Source organism: Aplysia californica, unplaced genomic scaffold (assembly GCF_000002075.1).
Source record: "Aplysia californica isolate F4 #8 unplaced genomic scaffold, AplCal3.0 scaffold00536, whole genome shotgun sequence".
Classification (NCBI taxonomy): Eukaryota; Metazoa; Mollusca; class Gastropoda; order Aplysiida; family Aplysiidae; genus Aplysia; species Aplysia californica.
The window spans coordinates 383,269-400,573 of NW_004797806.1; the positions used below are offsets into that span (position 1 = coordinate 383,269).

Sequence of the window (17,305 nt, forward strand, 5' to 3'; positions counted from 1 at the left end):
AGAGAGAGAGAGAGAGAGAGACAGAGAGAGAAGAGGGCGGGTGCGGCGGGGACACACTCAAAAGAAGAAAAATGAGCTAGATAGATAAATGGATAGATAGATAGATGGATGGATTGGTGGAAGGTTGGATGGCTGGATGGATGGACGGACGGACGGACGGACGGACGGACGGACGGACGGATTGATGGTTGGATAGATGGATGGATGGATGGATGGATTGATGGATGGATGGATGGACGGATAGATAGATAGATAGATAGATAGATAGATAGATAGATAGATAGATAGATAGATAGATAGATAGATAGATAGATAGATAGATAGATATAAAGACTGGGCAGGAAAATAAAGATTGACTGTGACTGTCTTTTGTTGTTTGTTTTTTTTACCTCAAAGTCTGCTATCAGCGAGAGCGCATCCCCTCGAGCACCCCGTTGTACTGAATGTAGCCATCGCTTTCTGCTTTGTCAGTCAGGTGAAAAACGCCTTTGTTAATTTTGGTCCTGGATCGATGTTTGCTAATGAGGCTAGGGCGACCCTTGGGCTCATCAGAGAGGGAAGTGCTGCGTCTGATGGTGGGACATAGGCAGTAACGAGCTACAAGCCTGATGATTAACAATTGGAGACACAAGGCGTTCCCGCTGCGGTGAGGTGACAAAAGTTCCTCCTACCAGAATCCGCCATATTCACAAATACACTGTGTTTTCTTTTGATATTGCCTCGTATGGCCAACAAAAACGTTCTGAAAGAAGTAAGTTTCAGACAGTCTCGCTCATTACTCGCTCGCTTTGAAAATCTTCTGAGCCGTATAAAAATATTTCGTTCTTCATAAACTGATGACGACCTTTAACATCCAAGGGGGAAGAAAAGTCATTGAAATTGCTAACTTCCGCATAGATCTACATTTAAAAGCAACTTTATGGACATGCCTATTATAGACCTTTAAGGATGCCCTATTCAGCAAAATGTCAAAATCGAACTTCCTGCTTAGGGCGGCTTTCTGTATCTCCAACCAGGAGCAGCAAGCGATCTTTCTTTTCAGCATACGATGTATCCCAGGTCCAATCTAATCTGGGTAGTTGGCAGGAAGCCGTGCCGGCGTTGGGCAAACAGTGGCCTGAGAGGGGCTCTGTGAAATAGCGGAGGCCTGATTGCCTCATACGCCGTCGAGATTGAGCCAAGGTGTCCAAGCGGAAACTTTTATCGCGCCCTCGTCTTCCGTGTGTCCCCCAATGTGGTTATCGTAAGGTATTGCGATACAGGGACTTTTAGAATTATACGGAAACTTCTTATGAAGGTGCAATATAGGTTTCCATCATCTTCGTCGTTGTTGTCATCGTAGTCGTTATCGTCATTATCGTCCTGGTGGTTGTCATCCTCCTCCTCCTCCTCCTCCTCCTCCTCCTCCTCCTCCTCCTCCTCAACAGATTTAAAACAGATGCAGATGGTCATGGTTCACCGCTCAGTTCTCAGCTTGGACAGTTCTTCATGTATTGATCTTTTTTCTTTTCTCACATGTGATTGGTTGGAGAGCTTTTGCTTCTATTTCTTTCCATTGTGACTGTTGTCCTCTTTTGATCCTGGCAAATTGTAGCTGTTGTCGTGGTGACTTGCAGCTTATTATTCCTTTTTGTTTTGTTGGGAAGTCAACTGGCATGATTTTTAGGTCTCGGAAACAATGGTTACTTTGAATCTCACATCTCATTATTTGCTTGATTGGTTAGGGTCAATTAATTTATTGCTTTGAAGTGTTTGATTTTAGATAATGAAATCATGGTTGTTCTTTAAGGTTGGAGGAACCCACCCTCCTTGCTGTCCCTTTGTCATCTCTGTCTTCCTTGCTTTTGTTCTGAACCCACTGAATGGATGTATATGCTGTCTATAAATCAAATATTGCCATTGCTTATTTTCAGCTCCCTAAGTTCAAATACTTCAGAGGAACTATTGAAGAGATTTCAGCTGGGGACAACCGCTTCGCCGTTCATGGTGAGATCTCAGTGATTGACGACCAGACCTTGGAGATCACAGAGCTGCCCATCCGTACCTGGACACAGAACTACAAGGAGGATGTGCTGGAACTCATGCTGCACGGCACAGAGAAGCAGCCACCTATCATCACGTGAGTCACTTCCTCCCTTCTACTTTATGGGTAGTTGGTGGGCGTTGTGATGTGGTCTGTTCCTTCTACTTTTTCTACTTTATGGATAGTTGGAAGGGGTTGTGATGTGGTCTGTTCCTTCTACTTTTTCTACTTTATGGATAGTTGGAAGGGGTTGTGATGTGGTCTGTTCCTGTTACTTACTTTTTATCGGAACTGCCGTTAGAAACTGCCGTCTTGGTTTGGCATTCTGCCAATAAAATGGGCTTTAAGATGGAGGCTGTTGCACAGTTGTGACTGTCGTGTTTGTTTACTGACAATATGTTGTAATGATTGTCTTGGTTGTATTCATGTAGTATATGAATGAAAATGCAGTGAAGTTGGCAACCGGTTTTACTAGAGTTAATTCGGAAACGGGTAAACTAAAAGAAAATAAGAAAAACAACATTCCAAAGTTGTTTTTTTCTCTTGTATTTACCAAACTTTCTAAGTCGAACAACATCTGGTGGTCCAGCAGGTTTCCTTTTAGCGGTTTGGGTATGTGTGGTTTCTTTTGAACCGAAAGTCCGGTTTTAGTTTCACTTTCACCTTCCACCGTGAACAAGGATGCATTTGTTGTTGTTGATGTCCTTTCTTGTTTGCCCATTGTGAAAGGGATTACTCTTTGTTCTCTAATTATTCAGTGAGTGGCTGAAAAGCTGGTGCTCTGATCTGGCTCGCCTCTTCAGCTTCTTTTTGTTTTAAGGGTTTTTTTTTGCCCTCCTCTGTTCCTGGTGACAATCATTGAGTTGGCTTGATATCCATAATTCTCTTCTGCAGTGACTACAAAGAGTACCACACAGACAAGACGGTGAGGTTTGTGGTGAAGATGTCAGCTGAGAGACTGGCCCAAGCTGAGATGGAGGGACTCCACAAACAGTTCAAGCTGTCCTCTACTATCTCCACAAACACAATGGTGAGTTGTGCGTGGGTGTGGATGTGTGTGTGTGTGTGTGAGTGCATGAGCTGTATTGTGTTCATAGATGGAAAGGACAGCTGTCTCTTTTCTCTCTTTTTGAGTGAGCTGACCATATAAATTATAAAGTTACTGAGTTGAGTACGATTGTAAAATAATTGGTTATATCCTTTTATTGTGTGTTTTCTTAAAACTTTAATGGACTTTGAGAAATGTTTATTTCATGAAATGAAAAAATATTTTACCTTTAGCTATCAAATGTAGTTGTTTTAAAAAAAAAGTTTGAAATTTGCATGTGTACTTTTCCTTGTTGAAAAAACTTTAATTCCTGTAAATACACTTGTGATACCATCATTTTAAAATATGATTTATTTGTAGAGTAAATGGTTCACAAACTGTAAATATGATTTAAAAATAAAAAAGTCCTTTAGACCAGCTTCCCACATGTTAAGTTTTGTGTTGTCAATCAGGTGCTGTTCAACCACAACGGCTGCATCAAGCGGTACGAGAAGGTGGAGGACATCTTGCAGGAATTCTTCACGACACGTCTGGAGTTCTACCAGAAGAGGAAGGACTACCTGGAGGGCATGCTGTCTGCCGAGTCCCTGAGGCTCAACAACATTGCACGCTTCATCATGGAAAAGATTGACGGCATCATCGTCATTGGTGAGGGATGAACTTTGTGTGGATATGCACAAGGCTATTTTCATCTGTAGGGATGGTCAAAGTGATCAGATACTTTCATTAAAAGTTTTTCTTTCCTACCAAGGGTTATATCACGAGGCTAGCCCTGGATAAGGAAAAGTTGAAAGTGTTTTAGGCACGTACCCTGATGCTGGGTGAGAAAGGCAGTGTTGATGATGATGACCAAGGGTTATGGGGAGGTGAAGTTTCTGATTTGTGGACATGTGAAGATTGGTGTCATTCGGGGTCGCGACTCTTTAAAGGCTCTGAAGTAACACTTTTATTGTTTAAAATATTTGCTTGTCTATCTTTATTTCCCCCATAGTTTGTTTTATTTTAAAGGGTGTCAAGTGTATGGAGCAGTGGTTTATTCAACCAAATTTTAACCATTATATAATAAGAGAAAAAAATTCATCTAGAAGAAGCTACATGAATTTGTGTAAATAAGCTTCACTTTCACTTTTCTTGTATCCATGTGTGTTTCTTCTGTTGTTTTTTTTTCCCCTCTTAGATTACCTTCTAATTTTGTTTTTTGTGCTATTTTTTTAACATAGAAAACAAGCCCAAGAAAGAGCTGATCCAGATGCTGGTGAGACGAGGCTATGACTCAGACCCTGTCAAGTCCTGGAAGGAAGCTCAAAACAAAGGAAAGGTAAAGAGCCACATGTCTTTTTGAATTCATTTTTCCTTCGTTTTTTTTTTAGTTTAATCAAAGTAGAACAAAATGTTGAAAAACACAGAACGCCTTTATATTTTATATTTGTCAAAGACTCTAAAATGTCACGGAGGTTTATTTACCTCAATGTTTCAGTTAAGCATCTACCTCTTTCCTTATTCCTGATGATAATATTGCTACGTCTTATTGTTCTTTGTAGTTGTTACAGCTTTTCTTCAGTTCTTAAAATATGGATAAAAAACAGATACGCTATGATTATATCATTTGAGGCAAGTATTGTTCAGGGTCTATCACATGCTCTCTGTGCACCACTGTTACTCTATTACACGATACTGCTATATGAGCAGACTGTCTTTCATTGAACATGCAAGTCAGGATTCTTTCTTACAAATCTTATTTTCCTGATTTTGCAATCAAAGGATGTCAAAGGGTTGCAGGTTTGTACTCATCTTCCCTCCCACGTCACGTACTGTTGTTGTACGTGCAGTTGTTTGGTGTGTGTGTTTGTAGCAGCCCATTAGTTCACAGCAGTTTTTCAATTTCATAGTGAAAAGTGTGAAATTGAAAGGATGCAGAACCCAGAATTAGTTAAAAGTGATTGTAAGCTTTCTGCTCTTTTCTGTGTTGCTGTGTTTGATGTCGGATCTGATTGGATGGTGATGCTTCTAAGATGTATGTTATTGCATTTTCAAGTTGAGATTTGCATGATGTTAAGAAAAAATTGAAGTGTTCTTCAATGATGTTGCTTTTGTTGTCTGTCTGGTTTGAAGGATGCGTGTTTGATGCAGTTACATGTTAATTTGTGTTTGCTTTGTAATCTTTTGGAAAGTTTCAGTAATTTTTGTGCAAGAACCAACTAGCCATCCAGTTCTTGGGTAAACTTGTTCTTGGGTAAAAAAAAACATGCATGGGGAGACTTTGAACATAGGAGTAATTGCACCGTAAGATTTAACAATTTTTTTTTTTTAGGTTATTTCATTTTTCAAGTGGTTTCTCATCATGCCTGACTTTTACCGTTAAGTATTAATAGTGGGGTGTTATATATATTGAGATCTTGAAAAATGTCCTTTTTCTTCCCCGTTCCTTGCTTCTTGGCAAAAAAGCCCTGGCACAGACAGTCCTTTGTCTTGACCCTTTAGTCAGATTATTTAGTGTGTTTGAGTCGGTGTAGTGTAGGAATTTGCATGCTGTCTCCCTGTGTGTGCTTTTGGCTGTGAGAGATTGTTGTGCTGGTCTTTCTTTGTTTTCTGTAAGTCTATGAGACAGATGATATTACTACGTGAAGCTAAGTGTGCCAGGTATAAGAATGAGCAATGAAGTCAATGAAATCTTTTGAAATTAACAGGAAGTGTCTTCTGGCATAATGCTGGGACTTTCTTGCCCCGTCAGGGTTTTCTTACACCGATGTCTATAATTAGAATGGTTCTTTCAGAACTGTATTTCTCCCTGCTTTAGAAAGTGATGAAAAACCTTTTATAATGCTTGCACTGATAAAGGAAACATTTGTGGAAATGGAATGTTGCTGCTAAAGCAAGGTGTTTGAACTTTTTAATGAATGTTATTTTTTTCCTGCAACTGAAAATTGTTCTAATTCTTAAGTGAGAACTCAGAAAGATAATTTCGAAGTCATTTGTTTGGTTGTCATTTGGTCACATATTTTCTTTTTTCTCTGGTCTGTTTGGACAAATAGGAAGACACGATGGAAGAAGAGGATGAAGAGGAAACATCTGGTCCTGACTTCAACTACATCCTCAGTATGGCCCTGTGGTGTCTCACCAAGGAGAAAAAAGATGAGCTTATCAAACAGCGCGATGCTAAGGTATGTGCTTTTTTGCTTAGGCTTAGGTGATGGTTTTGAGCACATGTTGGACACCCCACAAGCCCACAGTGCACATGTTTCTCATCCATATATTTGTTAAGTGATTAGTTCTCCCTCTTTCCTGTAGATTAGTCTTGATCCTTTCAAGGCTACAGATTTTTTGGTTGCTTTTTTTGTCTGCCTCTAATGAGGTCTTTTTATCTCTTTGATTGGGTGTTAGGTACTACATATTATAATGGTATGTCCCTGAGTTTTTCTCTTGGATGACAGGTCTTTTCCTCTCTTCTGTATGTAATGCTGCATTTCTAGTTGTTTTCCTTACATGGGTCTTTCTGCAGAAATCTTACTTTATGTTTTTTCTCTCAAAACAGGCACAGGAGCTTTCTGTTTTGCGCAGGAAGTCGCCCAAGGATTTGTGGACTGGTGATTTGAATGCCTTCATGGAGACCCTAGAAGTGAGTTTGTTAAGAGCTGATCATTTCACTCTTTATATATGGAAACACAAATATATCAATACTTTCTGTTAATGAACAGATGTTAGCAAACTGTAGTGATGATTTGGTATGGTAGACTTAAATATTTCTTGCCGATGGAGTTTTCCTTTCCTATCTTGAAACGTTGAGTAACTGAATTGAGTATCATAAATTTTCACAAAATGTGTGTGGTAGATAGCCAGGAAAAATCAAAGTGAAGTGAAAGTTTGATTGTATACAGTGACTATGGTTCTACAAATTTACATTGCTTCATGAAAATGTGATGTCTTTTCTGTGGAAAAAAAGGAAGTGGAACGTCTGGAGAAAGCGGAAGCACTCGATGCTAAGCCAGTCAAGATGGGGAAGATTGGCAAAACAAAACCCAAGAAGCCAATCGAGGAGACAATGCCATCGCCCATGGGTCGTCGTGTGGTGCCTAAGGTCAGCTCAGCTGTCAAGGCAAAGGGAGAGAAGGATGCAGCAAAGCGACTCTTTAAAGAAAAGGTAAGCTATTTTTGCAAACTAGCTCTTGAGAAATGCTGGTAATGTTATAGTTTTTATCTCGTCTTGTATTAAAAGCCAGATAGAGTGAGCTGCTCGTAAGTCTGTAAGGTTTCTGTACTAAGTATGCATAAATTTCTGTCAGTGTAATTGTCTTTCTTACAGAAATACATTGATTCAGAGAGTCATACCAGTAGCCCAATGGTCATTTCAAGTGAACAAAAGACCTGTCAAAATCAAGAATTATCCTGAATGATCCCAAATATTTGTTTTTACTAGTCCGTAAAATTTGACAAATCTTACTTCAGCGTAAACCCTTTTCTTTTGATGAATGGAGAAAGTTTAGAGTGACCTTTTGATTTTATTGAATACCAGTACTTGCTCAGTAGCGCTGGATCCTGCTCGCCAAATCTGAGAGTGGCGATTTGCGATTCAGTCGGCTTCAAAGAATCGCGAGTACGTGAGCGTTCGTGGAACTGCAGCGGAACACAGACTGAAACGGAACAGTGTCATATCAACGCCACTTGGCAAGCGCGAGTCCCACTCTAGTTGTCCCCGCCAACCTCTCCGCCCCCCTCCCTTCATTGCGCTGCTCTATCTACTGACCTCAATTAGCGATCCCCATAAATTCACCCCCCACCCCACGATTCGCTAAAACAATGGCTCTATAAAATTCCTTCTGTCTATTGGTTGGACCCCGTTCATTTTGTTTTAATAGGGGGATGGACTATACCATCTTTTGTAAAATAAGGGGAGCCATACTAAGTGTTCCGTTCCGTTCTTGCGCTCGCGACTCGACTCAGCAGTAGGTTAAACAAGCCTCAAGGTGGTGACGGCGACAGGGTAGTAAATCGGGAATCATTTGGCGATACTGTTCTGTGTTTCGCTGAATCGCGTTCCGCAGGCAATAGTGGTGATACAGTTCCGTTCTCTCGCTCGCGACCCAGCTCTATTGCTCAGACTGGTTTGAATGTTCTGAAAAGTTATGGGTTACTTGTATTTTGTTTTTTTTTGGTTTGTTTTTCTCTGCCATTAATTTTACTTTTGTCCAAAAAGGTAATTTTTACCGTATAATTTTATGTTTGCTTGTGTTTACAGTATAAAACAATCTGATCTCTTTCAATGGTTTCTATTTCCAGGTGAAGAAAGAAGTGACAGACGATGGCCAAAGCAGCATGATTGATTTTGTGAAGAAGGAGGAGGGGTCAGAGGAACCTGTCAGCGGGGCGGCATCAACAACGACGTCCACCCGAGGCCGGGGTGGAGCCCGCGGGGGTGGCCGAGGCAGGGCCAGAGGGGCAGCGACAGGAGGAGTCAGTGAGTGAAACACAAAATAGGGCTGTCTACTTATGTGTGCTTGTCAGAATTTGGTCTCCGTGTTTTGTCTCATATTATGATTTTGTTCTTTTAGATATAATGTAACCCAATTGTTGCAGCCAGAAATAGAAATTTTCTGTAAATTTACGGAAATCCGCAATTTTGATTTGCTCTCTCTCTCTCTCTCTCTCTTCTCTCTCTCTCTCTCTGCTCTCTCTCTTTCTCTCTCTCTCTCTGCTCTCTCTCTCTCTCTCTTTCTCTCCTCTCTCTCTTTTCTCTCTCTCTTCTCTCTCTCTTTTCTCTCTCTCTTCTCTGTCTCTCTGTCTCTCTGTCTCTCTCTCTCTCTCTCTGTCTCTCTCTCTCTCTCTCTCTCTCTCTCTCTCTCTCCTTTTTCTCTCTCTCTCTCTCTCTTCTCTCTCTGCTCTCTCTCTCTCTCTCGTCTCTCTCTCTCTCTCTCTCTCTCTCTTTCTCTCTTTCTCTCTCTCTGTGAATTTTGGACATCAGGTTCCATCCCTGGTTGCAGCATCTCCTGACAAACAAAGGGACAAAAATTAATGTGCAATAAACTAACAACAGATAGCCCCCTCCCCCACCTGAACAGTTGTTATGGTCTGGTTGTTTATCTGTGTTCGTCCTGTTCATTCATGGCTTGTTGTTGCACTTTGTATCATGTATTGATTTGAATTTCTTTACCACTGAATAGGTTTTCAACATCTCTTAAATTTTGTTGTGAGCTCTTGGGTTTAAAATACGTCGAACTAAAGTTCAGAAAAGATCTTTGGGTTAATTTTACAATTTGATTTCTTGACAATTTATTAGGTTAATTTTTTTTCGAAGAAGAAATTTTGAAACTTGTGCTTCTTTTTGAATGGCTTTCAAGGTACGCTTTTAACTCTTTTTATCCGGGCTTCAAGTAAACTCGGAACAGCTATACGGGCACGTCAAAAAGGTAGTTCTGCTTGCAATTACTAAAACACGCAAATATGGCGATGCTAGCTGTCTAAATATTTAAATTGTCCAATGAGCAGCGGTTTCTTTGTTTTTAATGGGTGTAGAAGCTTGGAAGATGTCTCGAAAATGCATGTTCATGACCGACAAAGAACTTCTTAAAGTGATGCTGGGTTGTGAGGGAGAATGAGACTAATTTGATGAAAGTGACTCTAAATCAAGTGCCGTGAATTCCGTTGTGGATGATAATGAACAGGAATTAGACGCATCTAATAGCGATTCAGATCATGGTAAAGGGACCGGTACTGGAATTCGTGCAGTACCGATGGGTAGGGGTAAATCTGTAAATTCAAAGGGAAGTCGTGGGCGCAGCAGTCAGGGTCAAGTTGTAGGGTGGAATACACCTCAAAATCTTCATGGTTTCAATTGTTGTAATTCCTAACCACGTACATTTACAAAAACTACATTCAATTTCTAACATAACTGCCAAATTTCCTTAAAACCTAATAGTAAATGTAAGAAATACAGCACTTTGAAATGTACACGCTGAATTCCAACTCGTATGGCACAGCGGCCCCAGGACAGGTACAGAGTCCGTGGGGGTACAGCCAGGATAAAAAGAGCTAATATGTAAAGGTGTATAAAATGTGAAATAGGTTTGTTGACTAATGAACAATGTGATTTTCTGATAAATGGTTTTGGATCTTTTGAATTGCAAATTTTCTTTATTTGTTGTGATTGTTAAGAAGTAAGTCAGGAAAGAAGCACAAGGGAAAATGAAAATTCAATCCAAGGGAACAGAAGAATCTTGACATCACTGGCCTTCAAACATAGAGTTTCCTCCTGATTCCCCAGAGCGAGAGAAAGGCAAGAAGGTGAAGAAGCGCAACCCTTGGTCTGATGAGGAGTCTGACAAGAACAGTGACCTGAGTGAAATGGAAGAAGACTCCATGAATGACATTGTCATCCCCCGAGACACTGCCCGTAGAGCTGCGGGTGAGTACACCACTGCTTTTGGGACAGACAGAGTGGAGGGATATTTAAGATGAAGTTGTGAAAATGAATTTGTTCCAGACATGTAATTAACAGTTTTCTATCAGTTGTTTTTGGACGTTTATATTTTTTTATGGGTGACATTGGAAGTTGTGTTATCATAATTCGCAAATCTAGGTTTGAGCTCTTTTCTTTGTACTTTAATTTTGTCAGAGGAGCGTGGCTGTCAGCACGTAGGAGAGAGTTAATAAATTTTTAGATCTTGCTTTTCAAGATACAAGTAATGTTGATAAAAGTTTGTTTTTTTGCCATTATATGAAAATGTACCTATATGTTCTTTGTTTCTCCCAAACAGCTTCAAAGGTGAAGTACAACTTTGACAATGAGGAAGAAGTTGAGAGTGAGGAGGACGAGGACAAAGACGGAGGTTTCAAAGCATTTGATGCAGAGACTGGGCAAATTGTCACTGCAAATGGCAACGCTAGCGATGGCAATGTCAGTGATGGCAACATCAGCGAAGGGGCCAAAGGTGGGGATGTGTCTGATGTGGACTTTGCCTTGAGTGATGAGGAGGAGAAGCCTAAACCCAAGCCCAAGGCTGCTCCCAAGCCTAAGGCTGCACCTGCTCCCAAACCTCCCGCCCCGAAAAAGGCTCCTGCCAAGTAAGATCTTGTCTTTTTAAGACTTTGTGTTGTTCAAGTGAGAAGTAGCTGTTGTGTGTATGTGTTTGCTTCTAAGAAACAAGATGCTATTTCAACAGATGGGAGTTTTGCATTGATTGAGATTAGAATTAGTGCAATATGAAAACACTTGGTTAGAACTGTATTCTTACAGTGGAGTTACGGAGATCTGGACATTTTAATTTAATTTATTTGGTGAAATGGCCTACGAACAATGACTGCCTTTGATTTGGAAAAATCCCAAATTTCTACCTCTTTTTTTCTGGTATTTTTTTTTCTGACATGCCTTTTAAAATTTAGATCATGTTGTAGACTAACCCATGCCTTTGTGTTTTTTCCCCTTGTTACAGGCCAGCTGCAAAGAAGGCCCCTGCGAAGAAGAACAATTTGCCAGATTTGTCTTCTGGCAGTGAAGATGAGGAAAAGCTGCATTCTAAACTCAGTATGTTATTGTTTTGTGGTTTTGGGTTTTGTTATTTTCCCCTTTCTTTCTGTAACTTGTAACTTTTATGTCAGAGCATGTTGATGACCTCCTGCGGCGGTACTACTGACTGAAGTGTCTTTTAGGCCATTCCCAAACGGGGGGGGGGGGGGGGGGGGCATTAACACCTTGAGTTCTTATGCACAGTAGAATTGTAATTGTAAATGGGCTGATTCATCAATGTCATGCTCATAACAGTGCCTGAACTGCTACAGGGAACTGCTGCTTTTTCTTTCTTAATCCTTACTATCATCATTTTTTCCTCTACTTCTTTTGTATGTTTGTCACACTCTTGTGACAAGCTATTTCCAGGGTGCCTTGATAGTCGAAGCAGACTTTGTGTTGTTGAAGCTAGAGAGGTGAGCAGAGTAAGTCTGATTCCCTGTAAGAACTTCTCTGTTGATATCCAACCCTTGGCGCTCATTTGACCGTAAGCAGTTGCAAGCGTCGTAAAACCTCTACTAAAACAAAACAAAACAGCATGTTATTGTTGATCTGATTCTCCTAATTTATTGAAGGTGCCGGATTTCGAAATAAGTCAAGAAATCCAAATTTCTGAAATTGTCCGTCCAAATTTTGCCTTACTTCGGGCTGATTGTCGAGAAGTTGCTTTTTATATTAAAAACAGTCTGAATACGATGTATGACAAAATGATCTGTAAATTTTGAGTCCCCGTGAGTGTGTTGCATGGGGTCTGATAAGTTCAGGATATTTTCACGTAGCAGATCGCACCTCCGATGTTATCTTGTTGTGTCACCTTGAGTGATGAGTCATGGTGAGCCTTATGTGTGGGATATGTTGTATCTGCCAAAGATTTGTCCATGATTATGAAAAAGTCTTATTAGTTTGTATTTTACTTACATTTTTCAGCATTGTGTCATCATATTTCTGTTGTAGTAAAATGCTTGTCTTCCCGTTGCAATCAATTCATATTTGTCAGGTGCTGATAGCGTTTTTATACATATCGCTTTTTGCTTTAATTTTGCCAAGATCTTTGCTTGATCCAGAAAGTATGAATTTGACACTATTTCTCTAGAGTTTCTATTTTTTATTTGTTCGATCTAGTGCAAAGTAACAAGGCCATGTACCCCAGCAGTGATGATGATGACATCATTGAAGCATCTCCGCCCCCCAAGAAAGCAGCACCAGTCAAGGCTAAAAAAGGTAGTTTTGTCAACATTCCTAAAAGGAGGGGGGAAATTTCTGGGGAGTTTAAAAAATATTGTCATTTTTTGTATTGCACAATAATGCAAAACAAAAGGCTCATGATGTTTGTCTTAGCTGTTTAATTTTTCTGTTTCTCCCTTTTTTTCCATATACCCCTTTCCTCATTGATACACTCCCTTAGCTGCAAGAATGGGGCTTACTCATAATGTGAAATTTTTGCTTTGCTTCGAAACTATTGAGCCACAAAGCTTGGAAAAGCATACTATTTTGGAGCTTAACTCCCCTGGCCCTTAAAAAAGATATAATCAAACAATTATACGTATTGGTATTCTTCAGAATTTTGCACGTTAAAATTCTATGGCTGCCTTTTACAAATTCTTTCAGAGCCGGCCCCGAAGAAAGCAGCCCCTAAACCAAAGAAAAAGGCTTTGGATTTCTCTGATGAAGACAGTCCAGTGAAAAAAGCACCGGTCAAACGAAGCAAGGCGGCCATTAAAGATGATGACTCAGACTCTGACAGTTTTGTACCCAAAAAGAAGGCAGCAGCGGCTCCCAAGGTATGAGGAAGTGGAAACCCCTCCCCTGGAGTTGCTTTCCTAATATATTGTTACGTTTGTTTTGTTTTTTAATTCAAAGGGAATTTATCTTTGTTTGTAGCTGCTTTAGAATAGTTTTAAAATTTGAGATAATTAATCACCAGGAAATAACGTGTTCTATTTGTTTTTCCTTTTTTTTTGTGTGTGTGCCATGGAGCCAGTGCCTGTTTCAGGTTTGGGGGTTTGAAGATGTGTCGTTTTGTTCCAAACTTGTCTGAAGACGGCCCTTAGTTGATTTAGTTCCCTTACTTTTTTTTTTCATTATACTATAATGTCGTAGTAATTCCGTTTAAAATTATAGTTATGCATTGTATTTGAAAGTGGTTGGCACATTATGGTATCTGGTTGGTTTTTATGGTTTTGGATATGCCAGAAACTGACCAGTCATGGCTGTTTTTATGGTTTTGGATGTGCCAGAAACTGACCAGTCATGGCTGTTTTTGTGGTTTTGGATGTGCCAGAAACTGACCAGTCATGGCTGTTTTTATGGTTTTGGATGTGCCAGAAACTGACCAGTCATGGCTGTTTTTGTGGTTTTGGATGTGCCAGAAACTGACCAGTCATGGCTGGTTTTATGGTTTTGGATGTGCCAGAAACTGACCAGTCATGGCTGTTTTTATGGTTTTGGATGTGCCAGAAACTGACCAGTCATGGCTGTTTTTGTGGTTTTGGATGTGCCAGAAACTGACCAGTCATGGCTGTTTTTGTGGTTTTGGATGTGCCAGAAACTGACCAGTCATGGCTGGTTTTATGGTTTTGGATGTGCCAGAAACTGACCAGTCATGGCTGGTTTTATGGTTTTGGATGTGCCAGAAACTGACCAGTCATGGCTGTTTTTGTGGTTTTGGATGTGCCAGAAACTGACCAGTCATGGCTGTTTTTATGGTTTTGGATGTGCCAGAAACTGACCAGTCATGGCTGTTTTGCTGCCTTTGAACATTCCGAAACTCGTTGATCAACGCAGAAAGTCTTGCTGGAGGTCATAAATGACAGCCTTGACTGAAGATGGGTCAGGCGCGTTTGTTTATCTGGGGGAGAAAAAAATAATGAATGACTCGTCTGTTTCAGAAAAAGGTCTCTAAGGGCAGCGACTCTGATGATATGGACTTTGCCTCTCTTGCACCCCGCGCTACGACCGGACGGTCCAAGGCTCCTGTCAAATACAACTACTCAAGTGATGACGATGACGACGACGACGACTTTGAATAGACAATAGAATGACGACTACCTTGTGTGTTAGTGAAATGAAGTTATGGTGTGAGGTGTGTCTGCAATTACATCACAGATATATTTGGTTCATGTATGAGTGAGCGGTTTCAAGTTGATAAATATTCTCATGAGATCAGAACAGAACTCCCAGTTTTGTTGGAGAGGGTCATTGTAATGAAGTGAAATGTAACCTTCTTTCTAAAGAAAATCTCAGTGAAAATATGGACAGGCCACCCGAAATATATGCAAACCTAGTAGTAGGTAAAATGAGTCTGTACACTTTGTTTGGTTTTAATGTCTTCTCCCTTTAGCAGGATCCTTTTGTGAATGGTTTCAAAACCTAAAGAAAGGGCTTGCAGTGTTCTGAGATTTGTTTTGATTCTTGTCACCATGTTACTATGAGGTTATTGAGGAAAAAAAAATCTCTGCGAATGTTTTTATTTCATTTAAGAGGCTTTATGCCCAAGACAAGGATTAGTTAAATTTTTAACTTTAGCAGTGCTGCCTAAATCTACCGATTTTTCTGGTAGTTACCAACTTGGGCCTGTTCTACCACCATACCGATAAAGAGGTTAAAACTTCCGGATTTGCGACGGGGACCACAAGTAGAAGTTAGTAGAAAGAAACCCATTATGCAGTGTTTCCAATCTTTCCTTTTTTTTTTCTTGGAAATCTGTGCTTTCCGAAAGTTCCATACTTGCTGCATTGTCATGTTAACTCCATGCGTAAAGGACAAAAGAGAGAGACAGTATTAGTATTAGCTTATCGGCCTTCCGTAGCAAAGGATCAACACTTGCCTCTGTCATATTTACAGTGTAACTCTCGGCAAGTTGAAAGTTGTATTAAAAATTGCCAGATTGGGCATTTATTTGCACACTCGACCATTGTCTCTCTGTGCTGTCCTCGAAACCAACGAAATCGATAACAATAACAACCTTGAAACCAAATCTGAAAAGGCCACTGGGTTCATATTTTACCGGTCGCGTAAGTGATAAATTATTACATTTACGTACGGCTTTCCCCGGTCTGAGAGTACGTTTCACGCGAATAAGCGGCTGTGGTGGCAGGCGGTAATGTAGGTGTAATACAGAGACTCCCATCGGGAAAATCAAAATTTGTAAAGGTTTTATAAATAAGTTTTATTTTGTGTGCTTTTTAAAATCCGTGATTGCTGAAACCCAAACATGGTTTTGGCAGCTGGTGTTCTGGCCTCTCCACAGGCCCAGATCAGGACTCATTTGGTATTTTTAGAGCAAAACTAGTTAAAATTGTCAGTTATACCTAAGCCACACAGGACATGTCAGTGCCCTTTGCTAATGTCGGAAAATATGTTTTAATATAGTTTCTATTGGTATGGGCTTGGGGTTTTGAAGTCAGTTTGGCAGTCATCCTACACTCAATTCCACATTCAATAATGAATGATAGGCGCCTTGAACGGCGGTCCATAAATGCTTAAAACACAAAAACAAACAAAATTTCGCCTCATTTCATCAAGTTTTCAAAATATAATTATCCAAACATCAGGAAAAGCAAGCCCTGTTCGATGGTTACTAGGTGCACTGGGGCAACGATCATCTTTTTTTTTCTTTCTTTGTCTTTGTACTACCTGATTTTGGGCCAAAATACCTGAAAGTGACCCTGAATCTACCTGAAATGGGAACTTTGAGGTAGGCAGCCCTGCTTTAGTGACAATTATCATAAATTATTGGCCATGCTCAGTGGCATGTCGACATTCAATGCCATTCCACTGACACAGCAGACAGCAAATAACTTTTAGAAGACACTGCTTTTTGTCTTTCAAGCGAGTTGATCTTGCAGTTCTTTCCCCTCCACAAGGTCTATTTGAATCAATTTACTTTTCTTTTCTTCTCTTCTCTGCTTTCTTCATCTGGAAAGTTTATCCATCTGAGTCTTCTGTTTTAGCCGTTTCCTTTTTGCTTATATTTCTGTTCTATGTAGATATTAGTTCAGGGAACTCCCTCTCCACTGTTTGTGCGTTGCTTCATAGAGAATTGTCTGAGCCGTTGAGTTGATCCTTTCATAGAAGGATTTGTACAGTACATTGTTTATAGGCATTGATATTGGTTAGATTTTTATGTGAAAGCGTAGTGAAGATATATTATCTGCAATTTTTATTAAAGTAAATTGTGAAAATTGTTCCAGCATTTTTACATCGCAAGCATTTTTCTTTGGATTTGGCCGCTAGTTCTTGTTTCAACAAATTCAAGGTTCCGTCCAAAGTGAAATTTTCTCTTTCTTTCCCTCTCATTTGATCAGAATAGTTAAGTGGGCTTACACAAATTCCCTTCTTTGTCTCTCTTTGTGTTTGGTTTGTCCAGTTTTATTTTTCTACTCAATGTGCACATTTTCCAGCAAGAAGACAGTATGAAGTTGAAAGGGAATGTTGTGTGTGGTTTTGTCCTATTTGACATATGTGACATTTCAGAACATTTTTTACTGTAACGATACAGTAATACTGTGTTTTTGCAACAGCGTTTTCATTTTGTATCTATTTTTAGTTACTGTTCAAAATCCATGTCTTATTCATTTTTCTCACTCGGTTTCAAGCTCTGTCATGGCAAGTGGGTGGTTGCCGGGTGCTCTGGTGTCGTTTGCTCCTTCTTTCCTATCAAACATCTATCGTCCTCATCTCCCTTCCTTCTTTTTTGTGTTTGTTACTCTCTTGTAACACCTCTAATCTTCTGGCG

At 40.1% G+C, this 17,305-nt stretch overlaps 1 protein-coding gene across 3 annotated transcripts in view; it reads left to right on the forward strand.

Moving 5' to 3' along the window:
* Positions 1-16,072, forward strand: part of LOC101856753 (DNA topoisomerase 2-alpha) — a 37,860-nt gene extending 21,788 nt beyond the window's left edge. For 2 of the 3 annotated variants that reach the window (XM_035971915.1, XM_035971916.1), the window contains exons 19-33: positions 1,914-2,119; positions 2,918-3,053; positions 3,524-3,719; positions 4,292-4,389; positions 4,833-4,850; positions 6,104-6,232; positions 6,604-6,687; positions 7,012-7,209; positions 8,346-8,523; positions 10,327-10,467; positions 10,820-11,126; positions 11,495-11,586; positions 12,691-12,789; positions 13,177-13,349; positions 14,457-16,072. In XM_035971915.1, coding sequence (XP_035827808.1) covers positions 1,914-2,119; positions 2,918-3,053; positions 3,524-3,719; positions 4,292-4,389; positions 4,833-4,850; positions 6,104-6,232; positions 6,604-6,687; positions 7,012-7,209; positions 8,346-8,523; positions 10,327-10,467; positions 10,820-11,126; positions 11,495-11,586; positions 12,691-12,789; positions 13,177-13,349; positions 14,457-14,597 — 2,196 coding nt within the window. In that variant the 3' untranslated portion in view covers positions 14,598-16,072. The remainder of the gene's footprint in view (positions 1-1,913; positions 2,120-2,917; positions 3,054-3,523; positions 3,720-4,291; positions 4,390-4,832; positions 4,851-6,103; positions 6,233-6,603; positions 6,688-7,011; positions 7,210-8,345; positions 8,524-10,326; positions 10,468-10,819; positions 11,127-11,494; positions 11,587-12,690; positions 12,790-13,176; positions 13,350-14,456) is intronic. The other variant, XM_005106474.3, reaches the window with a different exon arrangement.
* The last annotated feature ends 1,233 nt before the right edge of the window (positions 16,073-17,305 follow it).